We start from the raw sequence: 13,106 nt of genomic DNA on the forward strand, positions 1-13,106 counted from the left end.
ACATTGTAGTTACTCTTCAGTGAGAAAACATGGTCTACTCTGCTTCATGTCCTTGTCACAACACAAAAAAGTAGTATTACCAAATAGAATTAAGTGATCTCTTGATTTTAAACTTTTGAATCTGATGTAATTAGAAAAAGCAATACTTGATATCAAATTTGAAGTTAAAAAGATGTCAGTATAAAAGGTCTGTGCCATCACTGAGCACTTCGAATCCTTCCCAGTTTCATGCTTGTTATTTCAGAAGCAATAAGAAGTACTGCATTTGTGACAGAAGTATCAGATCCAAAGACTGAATTTCTATTGCTATTAAAAAAGTGAAAGAAATTTGATGTATAAAAATGGATGCATGGATAGGAATTTAGTGGTTAAGAAACAAGGAACAGAAGTCTGCCCACTTTTAATAACTTCAAATGATGAAAACTGACTTTTAGCAAGAATTTTTTACAATCCTCTTATTGGCATTTGAAATAAAGCTTTTGAAAAATATGTTGTGACATTTCTTAATTGTTTATTAATGAATATTTTGAAAAACTAGATTAGGCATTCCCAGTTTTTTAAGGTGTTGACAATCTATCTTACAGATGCGTTGAAGTTGCACAGTTTGTATGAAAAATATGTAGTCTTCAGTGTTAACAATACAGACAACTATAAAACAGTTATAAAAAGAGTATCACACACAGTCTGCAATTTTTTTTCTTTCTTCAAATTGTTTGTCTACTGCAAGTGAAAGAGCCTGAAGAAACGCTGTCATTGTAACACTGGGAGACTGAAAATAAAAGAAGATTTTGTTAGACGCACTACAGCAATAGGCATACATAATATTTTACATACAAATCACAGTATTTAAAAGAGAAATATTTGACTTTCATGTTACAAAATTTTCAAAATGCTACAAAACATAAAACTGCAGGTTTATTTTAAACGAGCTAGCATAGTAAAGTCGAAGTCAAGCTATGCAAAGTCTTGAGTTAATCACCATTACTGTGGATTTGCTTCAAAAAAGGTTTTTAACAAATCAATATTATTTATAAAGTGGCAGAGGGTTTTCTTTCAGCAGGAAATTATCACAGAACCAGCATCAATATTCTGTCACAACATTTAATGAAAAGTAGAATGCTGTTGGGCAGGTCAATCCCATCCGTCTTCTTCAATCTCATTTTAAATTATGGGCAGCATTCAGTCTACAAAGCTACAGAAACAGTGCAATTTAGATTAAAAGGGGCATTTAGGCCCAATCTTTTACTTCAGGTAGTGTGCAAATGCCTTCCCATCTGTCTCAAAACCAAACAAAAATATAATGAACAGAATAAACCTACTTGAATATAATAAACTTACTTGAATATAAAGTGCGTGTGCTAGGAAAGGAAGTTTTCTCAGGACCCGGCCACTAAGACCTTCACTTCTTCTATAGTAAAACAGAGACAAGTGCTGCTTAAATGCTAAATATCCACTCTTAAAAGTTAAGTCCTTTCCTTTTTCTGTGTTTCTCCCATAAGTTGCTCTAAAACAACTCAAATCACAATTCAGCAGGCCACTTGCAGCACTTTTAGCAAAAGCAGGAAGTAAACAGACAACTTCAGCCTACAGGAGGCTATACAGTACAGAACGAGCACGGTCACATTTGCCTGGCAAAACTTACATCATGCCCTTCACATCACTGTGCCGTACCTCATGAATTTAGGGAATGTTTACCCTGAAAGGGTACGGTACAGACATAACCTTCCATTCCGCTTGAAAAATATGTTTTGAAGGTTGGACCTCATGGCTACTACTTATGTCCTTCTTCCCACCATTTACACACAGCTTCCTGTATGTCACCTACTTGATACATGTTTCCATCTCCTCCAAGCACTACTCTGTGTATGTAGAACCCAAACCTCTATACCTGGAAAAACTTACTCGATTTACTCCACTCCTCACTGGTTAAGACTGCATACATCAGGAACAGAAGGAAAACACACTTTTCTGACTTCATGAATGTTTATTTTGTCCATAGGGACAAGCACTTTGGAAAATATATTGCTTAATATTGTGAATATCATTTTTATTGTTTCAAGAATTGTTATGCTGCAGTGAAAGACTATTTGCTCTACTAGCATACCCAAAAAATCGTAACACTCTCTATTTACAAGTCACTCCCTTCCCCTTTTCTTCTGTCCACTTATATCTCGATGCTGAAAAATTACTTAGTAGATTGCCAGGCATTCCGAGACACTTTCTTAGCATAACTAAGGCCAATACTATTTCCACTAAACTGCATTACAATTCACAATATCAACTGAAACCTAAGGCACCTCCCTAAGCCAGCCAGCAATCTGTCAAAAGGACTTCAAAGGGCAGAGCAGAAACCAGAAGCAGTACCAAGCCAAGCCATATCTGAGACTAAGAAATGTTGGCAACTCCTGATCATTTCCACTTTTTGTCCCCTGAAAGGTTTTGCAATAACCCTAACAGAAAAAAAATGAGAAGTTTCAGAACTCTAGCTGTTACAAAATTCAATTACTTTTATACATCATTCCACAACTCATTTTATATAAAAAATGTAGAATTTCAGAATCTTACCTTGAGATTTCTTTTAGTACAAGGCTTAACCTTGACACATTATTTTCTACGAAGCCTATCATCTCTAGCTCTCTGAGTGTCAGGAGCTGCTGTCGAGGATATATTATTTGACACTAGAAAGAAGAGTTATACACTGTTGTATGAAAAACTTAAATACATTCAAAATTAAATTCTACAGTAAGAGTGGAAATACAGAGATGGAATGAAATTTGTGTATTTTTATTATTTAAGAAGTATGATTAAAATGTCAAATTTATTAAAATAGGACATTTTACACACTTTCTTTCAAAATATTACCTTCATCAGTTCTTCCAAGCAAGAAAGATATATTCTAAATATTGCTGCAGTGGATGGAGGTCCAATGTATTGCTTTATGTCAGCCCTGTCTACAAAGGCCATGTCAATTTTCTCTGTAATATTTGAAGTAGTCAGGATAACTACATTGGGATACCTTCAAAATAAAAGCAGATTTGTAGGTCACATGTACAAGAATTATATCCTTTTGTGACTAGCAAATTGATAGCTTCCTTCTTATGACTCAAGCAATTTCATGCAATAAGCAGTCACATCACTCTTGTCAGACAGCAATTACAGTAAACGATCTGAAGCTCTTGGCCAGTTACCCCCAATCAATTTCCATGCATAGTCTCTTTCCTTCAGCTGTTTCTCAAGTGTCCATAGTGTCTCTAAACCTATTTTAGAAGTGATATACATTAACTATCTAGAACCTACTGGCATAGTCTCTGCCACAAAAAAAAAAAAAAAATTATTAAAAGATGACTCGTAAATTTGAACCTTTTTCTACATGTTTTCCATTTCAATTTAGTAGAAAGTATATAGTTTAACCGGCAATATGACACATTCTAAATGTGGATGACATTAAAGTGAGCTTAAAAGAGAAGTAACATCTCCTTACTCTAAGAAATATTAAAGAGCATTCTTAACCATAGCTATATTTAGATGAAGCCTGTGAACTTGTACGTATGAATAAGCCACTTACCTTTAATTAGCCACAAGACAGGGCCAAATACTAAGGCACCTTTCTTTCTGTGAACAGAGCCAAGTATGCCCAGAAAGGGGAGGGAATAAAACCAGAAATGGTATGCTGCACTAAATCCAGCACGCAAAGCGGACCAAGCATCATTAATGATTGCTTCTAAGCCACATGTTGTGCAAGCCTGTTTTAGATTGACATCAAGAAGCTGTAAATAGTGAATGAATTCTTCATTGATTATTCTTGTCTCTCCAAGCAGCTATCATGATCATCTGTCCTGTATCTCTCCCTAGCTTTACAGGAAGTATACTATCTGTAGATTTGATTGTTCACTCAGTTATATGCAAAATATTCTGTTGGGTTACTCCTATTTCTTTTCACAATCAGCACCATTAACAAAGAATAGTTCACTAACCAATTTGGTTTAATATTCCAAGTAGGAATTAAAATTTAGCAGGAATCCCGAAACTGTCAATTACCTTTTCCTGTTGCAATAATATGAGTTTACCTTTTAATCTGATCTATTTGTGTCAGTACAGCATTCACCACACGAATAGCATCTGAAGGCTCTGTGCCTGCCCTGAAGGCACTGCGGGCTGCTGTGAGGCTTTCCACCTACCAAAAAACCAAACCAAACAAACAAATAAAACAACAAAAAAAAATATCACCAAACACCAAAAAAACCCATAAACACTGCACATTTGGAGTGCTGGCAGCAAGCAAATAACCCAGACAATACACCTTCAGATCCTTGTATTTGGCATCTAAACCTTCATCTTCAAAATCTTTTGTTAAGTAGGAATTCACAGGGAGAAGGAAAGGAATGTCAAGGAAGAAAAGTGTACTGAGTGAAATTCCTGTTTTGACAGCAGAACCGAGACTGGACACACACACACACCAGAATAAAGAATACATGGAATTTAGAATGAGCTTCCCCATAGGAACTCCAATATAACAAAGCTAATAAGGTACATACTTATCAAGTTGCCTATGTATGCAAGTCTATCTTGCAAGAGAATCTAGACAATGAACTGAACCATAATAATGCTTTTTAGAGATTTACAATATATGTAGGAGCACAATTAATACAAATCTAGGCTACTTTGAAGTTTAAAACTATACTCCACTTGTCAACACACAGCAACAAGGAAAGTTACACCAAGAAAGGTTTTGCTTCATTTTCACCTGGATTTTGATTTGCCTGCTAAATCATACTGTGTTCCTCTCAAATCTGCAGCAGTCAAGATTAAAATTCACTCTTCTGCACAAAGTTATGTAATTTACAAAAATAATAAATATGCTTTAATTTAAACAAAAAATATGTTTTTATTTAATATGCTTTATGGATGAGCATTATCACAGTTCCCTCACATCAATTTACTTTCTGCTAAATTTTATGTACATCAATGCTATTAGAATCGTACCTCATCAATCAGTACAAATACAAGAGCATCTTTGTCATCAATTAACTCTTGAATCTTCTGGAACATCTTGGTTACAAGCTTGCCACTCTAGAGAGACACCATATGCATATATTTAACTGTTTCTTATCACACAACTTTCAAAGCCTTACCATATTTAAAGATGGAAATACCTGTTTTTTAAAGTAACTTTCTAATATAACTTCTATTTAAGTGTTCTCAAACACATTATTCTGAGTAATCTTTGGTGCACACACTTATTTTATGAAACAAGCTCAACAGAAAAGGGTAATTTCTAAAACAAAGTCTTCTTAATTAACTACATCAATACATACCTCAGAAAACCATTTAGAGAAAAGGCTATGGCTGTTTATCTCAATTAACTGTCCATACCTATACCTAAAGTATGAAGGGAAAAAGAAGTATCAACTCTACTGTAAATAAAGGTTGGTGATAAAATTAACGTCCATAAGTCTCATTCCCTCCATTTCAACCCTGGAATTCTGTGAATTAGTACTTTACTTTACTTACTTTTCAAAACATAATACCTGTTTTGAGTTTAATTGTCATTTCCAGAAACATGTCTCACTAGAAATCCGTATATTAAATTGCTATCAATTCCTTCATTAGAACAAGTGCTAGTTAAATACAGTTTAAGTAACAGTTACCACGCTAATGGCCTCATTCTTCTGTTCATATAAGATTTTGTTCAGTATAGCAAGAACACATATAAAAGCAAACTTATTTACTTAGCTCTGCATGGATATCCTTAGGACAAAATATCTCAACCATACATTATATAGCCCATGTTTATCATAATTTCAGCTTGGACTAGAGGCAGATCACTCCAATTATTACAAATCATTTATGTTACAACAAGTATTTTATACAACATTTTTTTTTTTTATCTAAATTTGTTAAGTTGCTATGAAGTTTAAGGCTAACTCTTATTACTTGTCTGACTTGACTGTCCTCTGCAGACTGTGGCATTCAGACAATCCAAGTACAAAACAAATTGATTACAAAATCACTACCTATTAAAAACAGGCTTTCTTAAGCATGAAGATACAAGTAGCAGGCTCGATACTCTGTGATTCTTTGTCCTTTAGCATTCATTAATGTACAATGTGAGCACAAACAAATTCCTATATCGCCACTGGAATTTGTTTTACATACCTGGTCACAAATAATTACACATTTAAAAAGGCATTAAAATATCCTAAGCAGTCTCTCTATCAGATCAATTTTATTGCTAGCCAGGTGCACTATAAAAGAACTATGAAGATTAGCACTTGGCACCCATTACTTAAAATCAAATATTAAATATCTTTGGGCTACTGAAAAAGAACAATTAACAATGGTAAACTAAAGTGAAAATCTTCTTTAAATTATCACCTGTATGACAGTCGAATTGTCAGCTTCTGAGCCAATGCTTTACAGAGAGAGGTCTTCCCAGTTCCAGGAGGGCCTGGTTTGAAATCAAATCCATACATTATACAGAATCTGCATCAGATTGTTAATGACATGTAACATCTTTTTAACTACTTTATTTCATTACAGCACTAATTGTTGAATAAAAACACAGCAGACAATGATTGTGAACACCAGGGTAGTTTGAGAAGATTGCTTACTCCACTACAGTCCTAGAGCTGAGCTTTGAATTTATATAATTTTCAATTATTAGTATAGTTAGTGTAATAGTTTGTATGCAGATACCATACAGTTAAAATACTCAACAGCCACAGAGTATTTTCACCCTAGCAGGGCTTATGCTTATTAGCATTCTCAAAAAATCAGTGCTATGCTTAAACTTGTATCTTCCTGAAACATACTCTTCTAACATGCAGAACAGAAACACATCATGCTCAGTTTGATCAGCTGTCCACCTTCCCAGAAATCTCTACCTTGGGGCAACCCAGAGCATCTTAGGAAGTATGCTTTGGGACGAAGCTTTTAGATCTGGCTTGACATCCATGAAAGAGCCACACAGACTTTCTCCAAACAAACAAGTACAAGCATAGTTAAACAGAGTATGAATATATGGAAGATGATGTGTGGGTGCTAAACAAACTAGTAACATCAACTAGATGACTACTTTTTATTCAAAGCCAGTATTGCCATTATAACATAAACGTATAACAGTTGTAGATTCCCCAGGATTAAATTTTTGTGATCACAATAATGAGCTCATTACTAAAATTAAATATATATATCATAATATATTGTTAACAGTCTGAAATAAATATTTTTTCAAACAAAAACATCCTGCAGCTTCTAAATTGATAAATACTTATAACTTAAATATAATCAACACTCATAACAACCATTTCCACTATGACCTTTTATTTTTGAATACCAGTCTTGGTGACAAAATTGTAATTACTCAATAGCAAGCTGCATTTTGCAAGAAAATGGATTCAGTTCACATTAATCTCATTTATGGTATAACCTCCACAGTAAGCTAGGACTGACTGAAGATTATGACTTCACTGAAATAGTAACAACTAAATTAGCTAGAGTACTGCCTTCATACTTGGCAACAGAACACACAGTCTTAATAACACAACACACAGATTGATTTCCCAGTTCCCTCAGAAGTTTTTATAAAGCCATAACTAGTTTTTTATTATACTGAGATAGAACTGTAACTAATATATGGCTCCTAATGTCCTCAGTATCTGCATTATTTTTGCACTTTATACAAAAAAAGTAATCATATCACTTAAATATGAAAATTAAAAAACCCCACACAACTATTGTCACTGCATTATAAATTTTAAAATTTAAATTCCTGCAAAACATAGTACATGTGAACATTGATTTGATTCTGATGTTACATTTCATCTAAATTTTTATTACAGAGAGATTACTTCTCTGCTGCTGTTGGATCATCTAATTTCACTACACAGGAGTGCAATACAAGTTTTTCCAGACAGAAAGTATAAACAGATGACCAATGAATCTACTTAGTTTAAGACAGATCATTTTTACCATGCAGCAAAACAACTCTGTTCCACGATATAAGGTTGCTGTCAACGTTTTTGTCAGAAAATAGTAATGTTGTCGTCACATAATCAAGTAACTAATTGAAAAGCAGAGAGACACACAAGTTAGACATACCAGCAAATACAATTACAAATAGAAGCAATCCCTAATTATGTCTATTGTGTACTCATAACAAAAAAAAAAAAAAAAAGGGTTCACGTCTTTAAGTCATAGGCAAATTTTCTTTCTGCAAAACTTGGAAATTAATTTCCTTCCTGCCCTCAGGAAAAAGAATAGCATGTACTAGGCACAAATGGAGTTCCACAACTCTTACATGAATAAATGAAATGCTTTAAGGAAGTGCAATTATTTTCATTTTCCATTGTCTTTAAAACGCAAGCTGCCCAAGCACAGAGTCAAAGACTCAAACTTTACTATAGCTGGTTATAAACAATTAAGTGGGAATACTGGTATCTATGGTATTATAAACAAGCTAATGAATTAGTTATTTGTATCCAAAAGCTTTGGGTAGAAGCATTTTTTTTTTTAACAAGCACAATAAACATCATAATGACTGCTGTCGTAAGAGCAACTGAATTTAATCACTTGTAGTTTTTACTCACATCACAATTACTAAATTTCAGATTACACTATTACAGTTCTATAAGCTCTGGCAGTCATCATCACAACTTTTGATGATTTCTGTAAACAAGACGATGCATATGAAGAAATTCTTTATAATTTGTTGCATGAGCATCACTGAACCCAGTTTCACAGGCAAACAGATTTTTGGCAAAGCTGACTTCACAGTAGCACATATTGGTATACGTCTGAGATATGATGTTTAAACTCAAAACGTCTGCTCTGACTTCTTTTGTTAAGTGCACACCAGAGAAGTATGTAACTCTGGTTATTTCTGATGATTTCCAAATAACTTCTCCATGGGATGCAGCAAACTTCAAATAGGCTATATTTCAGCTCTTACTTCTCCTCAAGTAATTTTGCTATTCATTTTCAACTTACGTGTGATTTTACTTCAGTGTCATATATAAGACTTTCCCAAAGGCCATGGAATTCAGCTGCAAAAGCAATATATAATATATCTGTTTAGGATAAATAAATCTGGGAACTTGTAATCTACCATTGCAGCACAAGGCAGTTTTCAAATTATTCTCAACTAAAATTAAGGATCAAGAACATATATAAAAGAGCAATTAAAACATATGACAAGAGAAGTTATTTTTCTCAAAATGCAAACTACTTTCTAACAGACAAATTCAGCAGTTTCACAACTTCCGTTTCCTCAAATAATCATGAGGAGAAATTAATCTTCTTAATTTCTTAACATGAAAGGAAAAATATCATTCTTTCCACCCTCAATAGGGGATGGACCTATATTTCCCCAAGACAGAGAGGTATGAAAAGTTGAGGTGGGAGGAGGGTTCTAAGCCCAATTTCATCACTGATCTCCCCACCCACCCCCCATTTTTTTTTTTACATCAACATGTAGAGAATGAAAAAAAGCATGTAGCTGAATAATGCATAAAAAACTAAAGTTGTGATTTGGGTATCAATCATTTCTAGCAGCTAGTTTCCAGCTTTCAGCAAAGAAAAGCAAAAAAGACTGAACAATAATAAACCACAATAACATGGGAATAATGTCAAAGTATCAGATTGAATTATTCTCGAGATGTAGTGGATAGGTAGGCTTTACACAATATGGAATGAGTAAGAAACATCTCAGAATCACTGTCTCTGAGCTTAAGCTCACACCTATACTTCTCCTTTCCGGCACAGAATCCAGCTTCCCCAAGCACTAGACAATAACAGGCAGGCCACGCTCTACTGAGGAGCAAAGCCTTATTCTTCTTTTCAGAAGACACTCTGAGGACTCTAAATCTCTTTAGTTTTTTTGTTTGTCCAAATAGAAGAGCAGCACTGTCTTGGGGGCTGGAAGCCAGCAGTGGGCTCTGGAAAATGAATGTTTAAATGAATTAATTTCTTGTGGATTTCCAAATAAAAATTTGGAATGCAGCTTGAAGGGTTAAAAATTTGCATGCTTCTGGTTATGACTATACATTTTATTCCACAAGATCAGTTACTTCCACCCATCCACAAATGTTACAGAAATAAATGGTGTGTTGTGGAATCACCTGTAGTAATTCGGTCAAAAACATAAAGAAGAAAGTCCAAATACATTGGCTCCATTGACAAAGGACAAAGTTAAAAAATATATGAAAATAACTCCTTTAATACGTAACCCTATAAACTCTTTTAGTCTTGCCAAGATTTTCTTTCATTGTAATTGCTCTAGACCTTCCATAAACATCACATGGGTACCTGCTGGTAGCACCCAGTGGTTAGCTGCAATGATATCCTCATTCTCTTCTTCCAGGTTTTCAGAGCTTGGTCCTTCTTCATTTAGATGAAAAATATGAAGAGAAAGACTGCTTTTGCTCAAGTCAATAGGCTAGAATGGACATAAAAAGACTTTTAATATATCACGGTTCTCATCAAAGCTAATTCTAACATAAGAAAGTTACAGTTCTCAGCTGGCATTCAGCTTTGAAGCCTAGTATGTCTGTTCCAGACCTTACTAAGGCCCAAAAACTGAGCCACCTTTTCCTGGTTATACCAGTTGGCCTAATAAAAGATACTACCTCGTCCAACAGACCTTGTCTTGCTTACGCCCTTAGGCTATCATTAGTTTACCTGCAACTAGCTCACAGGCATATGAACAGAGCTGTACATTTCTTGACTGTGAATACCTGTCTGTCTTTCAGTTTAAGCTCCGTATCCACGATCGACACAGACTGCACATTGCCATTAAGGAAACCATCATCAAACTCTGTCCACTTGTAATCACCAAACACGATATTATGTCTATTCAACAGCTTTAAGACACTCATCCTGATATCTTCTTTCTTGGCCGCACTAACAAGAAAGAAACAGCATTATTTATGGTATTTAACTAATATCAGAGTGCTTTATTTCATACACTAAGCCTACATGGAAAACAGCTTCCATCTCACAAAATAAACAAACAAATCCCCAAGACAAACCACCTCCAAAAAACCAACACACACAAAAAAACCCCAAACCCACTCAACCCCTCCCTGTCACATTCTGCAGAAAAAAACCCTATCAAATTCAGTTTCTTTCCAAAAGCAACAAGTTTGATACTTGTTTTTAATTTGTACATTAAAAGATGCAAGCCAAAGAATACTATTTGCTCTGTTTGCAGTCATATCAGGGGACATGGAACGACACAGCTAATAGATTTCAGGAATGGAAATCAGTTATGAAATCTCTACTGTGTTTCACTAGGAAAACCAGAAAAACTCATAGCCAAGCTACTAGACTAAACACTTAGCTTGGAAGCTCTATTATGCTTTCATGTCTGAGGACAGCCAATACCTCAGGATGGGGATGTACTATAAGGAGAATCCCAGTAGAAGAGACAAAAATTACAGGAAAAGGAATACCATTTGAAGATTTCAAAAAGGCCTTAACTTAATTTTGCAATTTCAGTGATGCATTGCCAGTTCCTTGTCTGGGAGGACTGAGTCCGACAGACTTCCTACGTCTGACAAAAAGAACGCAGTGGGTATTTTACACCTTGACTTTAGGAACACCTTGGACACAGTCTCCCATAGTATCCAGATAGCCACATTAGTAAGATAAAGACTGGATAAATGGATAACAAGGTGGCTGGACTGTCCAGCTCAAAGTGTTGTGATTAGGAGTACAAAGACAAAGCAGAGCTACCAGTAAGTCAGTGGAGGAAAGGTGGAGTGGTGGTGTCAATATTAGGACCAACACTGTTTTTATATGTTCATTTACACCCTGGAAGATAGGATGGAAAGCCACTGCAACAAGTTTCTGGATAACACCGAAGCAGGGAGAGCTGTCAGCATACTAGAAAGCAGGGCTGCCATTCAGAGGGACCTCTGCAGGTTGGAAATATGGTTAGACAGGAACTTCGTGAAGTTCAACAGAAGTAAACATGAAATCCTGTCTCTCCATCTATTTCCCAAACAGTACAGACCAGAGACCAAATGGATGAAAAGCAGCTTTACAGAAAAGGACCCAGGATTACTGGTGGACAAGCTAGCAACGAGTCTTGTTTGCCCCTGCCACAAATAAGGCCAACCTTATTTCAGGCTGTGCTAGCAAGAACACAAATGTTAGGGAAAGCAATTCTTTCCGTCTACTGGATGTTTTTGAGACACATCTGGAGTACTGTGTGCAGCTTTGGGCTCTTGCTGTACAAGAGACAACGATATACTGGAGCAAGTCCAGAATATGCCCACCAACTCGATTATGAGACTGGACCACGAGACACACAAGGAGAAGCTGAGAGAAATGGGTTTCTTCAACCTTAGGAAGAGACACCCGTATGGGAACCCATGGGAGAGCACAGAGAAGGCAGAGCTGAGCGCTGTGTGCCACTTGTAGGACAAGAGGCAACAGAGACGAGTGGCCGCAGGGGAAGTTCTCATCCGAGAGACCTGCTTGATTTCTGATGAACTTCCACGTGTATCTGAACGTTGTCACACACGCTTGGGAGCGCCTGCTTCAAATCCCCGGCAGCGTCATCCATCCTTCTCGCTCCTAGGGGGGAAAGCGACGCCATGGAGAAGCAGGCTTTCAGCGACCATTACACGGCAACGGCACAACCGGTCCTTCCCGCCACGGGAGACGCCGCGTCCCGCTCCGCCCGCCCGCTGTCGAGACCGGCACTTCACGCCCCAACCCCTCGGGAGATGGCGACGCCAGCCACGGGACACGCAGTCGCGCGCACGGGCGGCCCGCTCCTCCCCGCCCCCGCGGGCCTCCCCGGCAGGGAACGGGAAATCACCTCACGCCAGACGCGGCCCCGAGAACGGCGTGCTGCGATCGGGGGACACAGGTCCGCCTCGGGGAGCGGAAGGACCAGGCAGCTCCTCTGTCCCCTCGGCGCCCCTCAGTGCTGCGAGGGCTCCGCCGCCACAGGGAGCCGAAAGGACCTCGCTCGAACGCGAGAAGAACCTGACACCCCAGGACGCCGCTACCACCCTTTTGTAAAAGGCGGGCTGGCGAGCACAGGACCACTCCTCCCGCCCTGACCTGGATCTTCCTCCGCGGCAGGCGGAAGGACT

The 13,106-nt window shown here is 37.1% G+C and overlaps 1 protein-coding gene across 1 annotated transcript; it reads right to left on the reverse strand.

Moving 5' to 3' along the window:
* Positions 1-673: 673 nt before the first annotated feature.
* On the reverse strand, positions 674-12,568 carry TRIP13 (thyroid hormone receptor interactor 13; the record flags this gene model as incomplete). Its single annotated transcript, XM_082015015.1, has 13 exons — positions 674-769; positions 1,339-1,408; positions 2,566-2,678; positions 2,863-3,016; positions 4,068-4,174; positions 4,984-5,070; positions 5,316-5,379; positions 6,376-6,448; positions 7,972-8,062; positions 8,989-9,044; positions 10,306-10,435; positions 10,734-10,899; positions 12,477-12,568. The coding sequence occupies 13 exons, from the start codon at positions 12,566-12,568 to the stop codon at positions 674-676; spliced, it is 1,299 nt and encodes a 432-aa protein (XP_081871141.1).
* Between the last annotated feature and the right edge of the window lie 538 nt (positions 12,569-13,106).

Source organism: Phaethon aethereus (assembly GCF_964289735.1).
Source record: "Phaethon aethereus genome assembly, chromosome: 2".
NCBI classification, from domain to species: Eukaryota; Metazoa; Chordata; class Aves; order Phaethontiformes; family Phaethontidae; genus Phaethon; species Phaethon aethereus.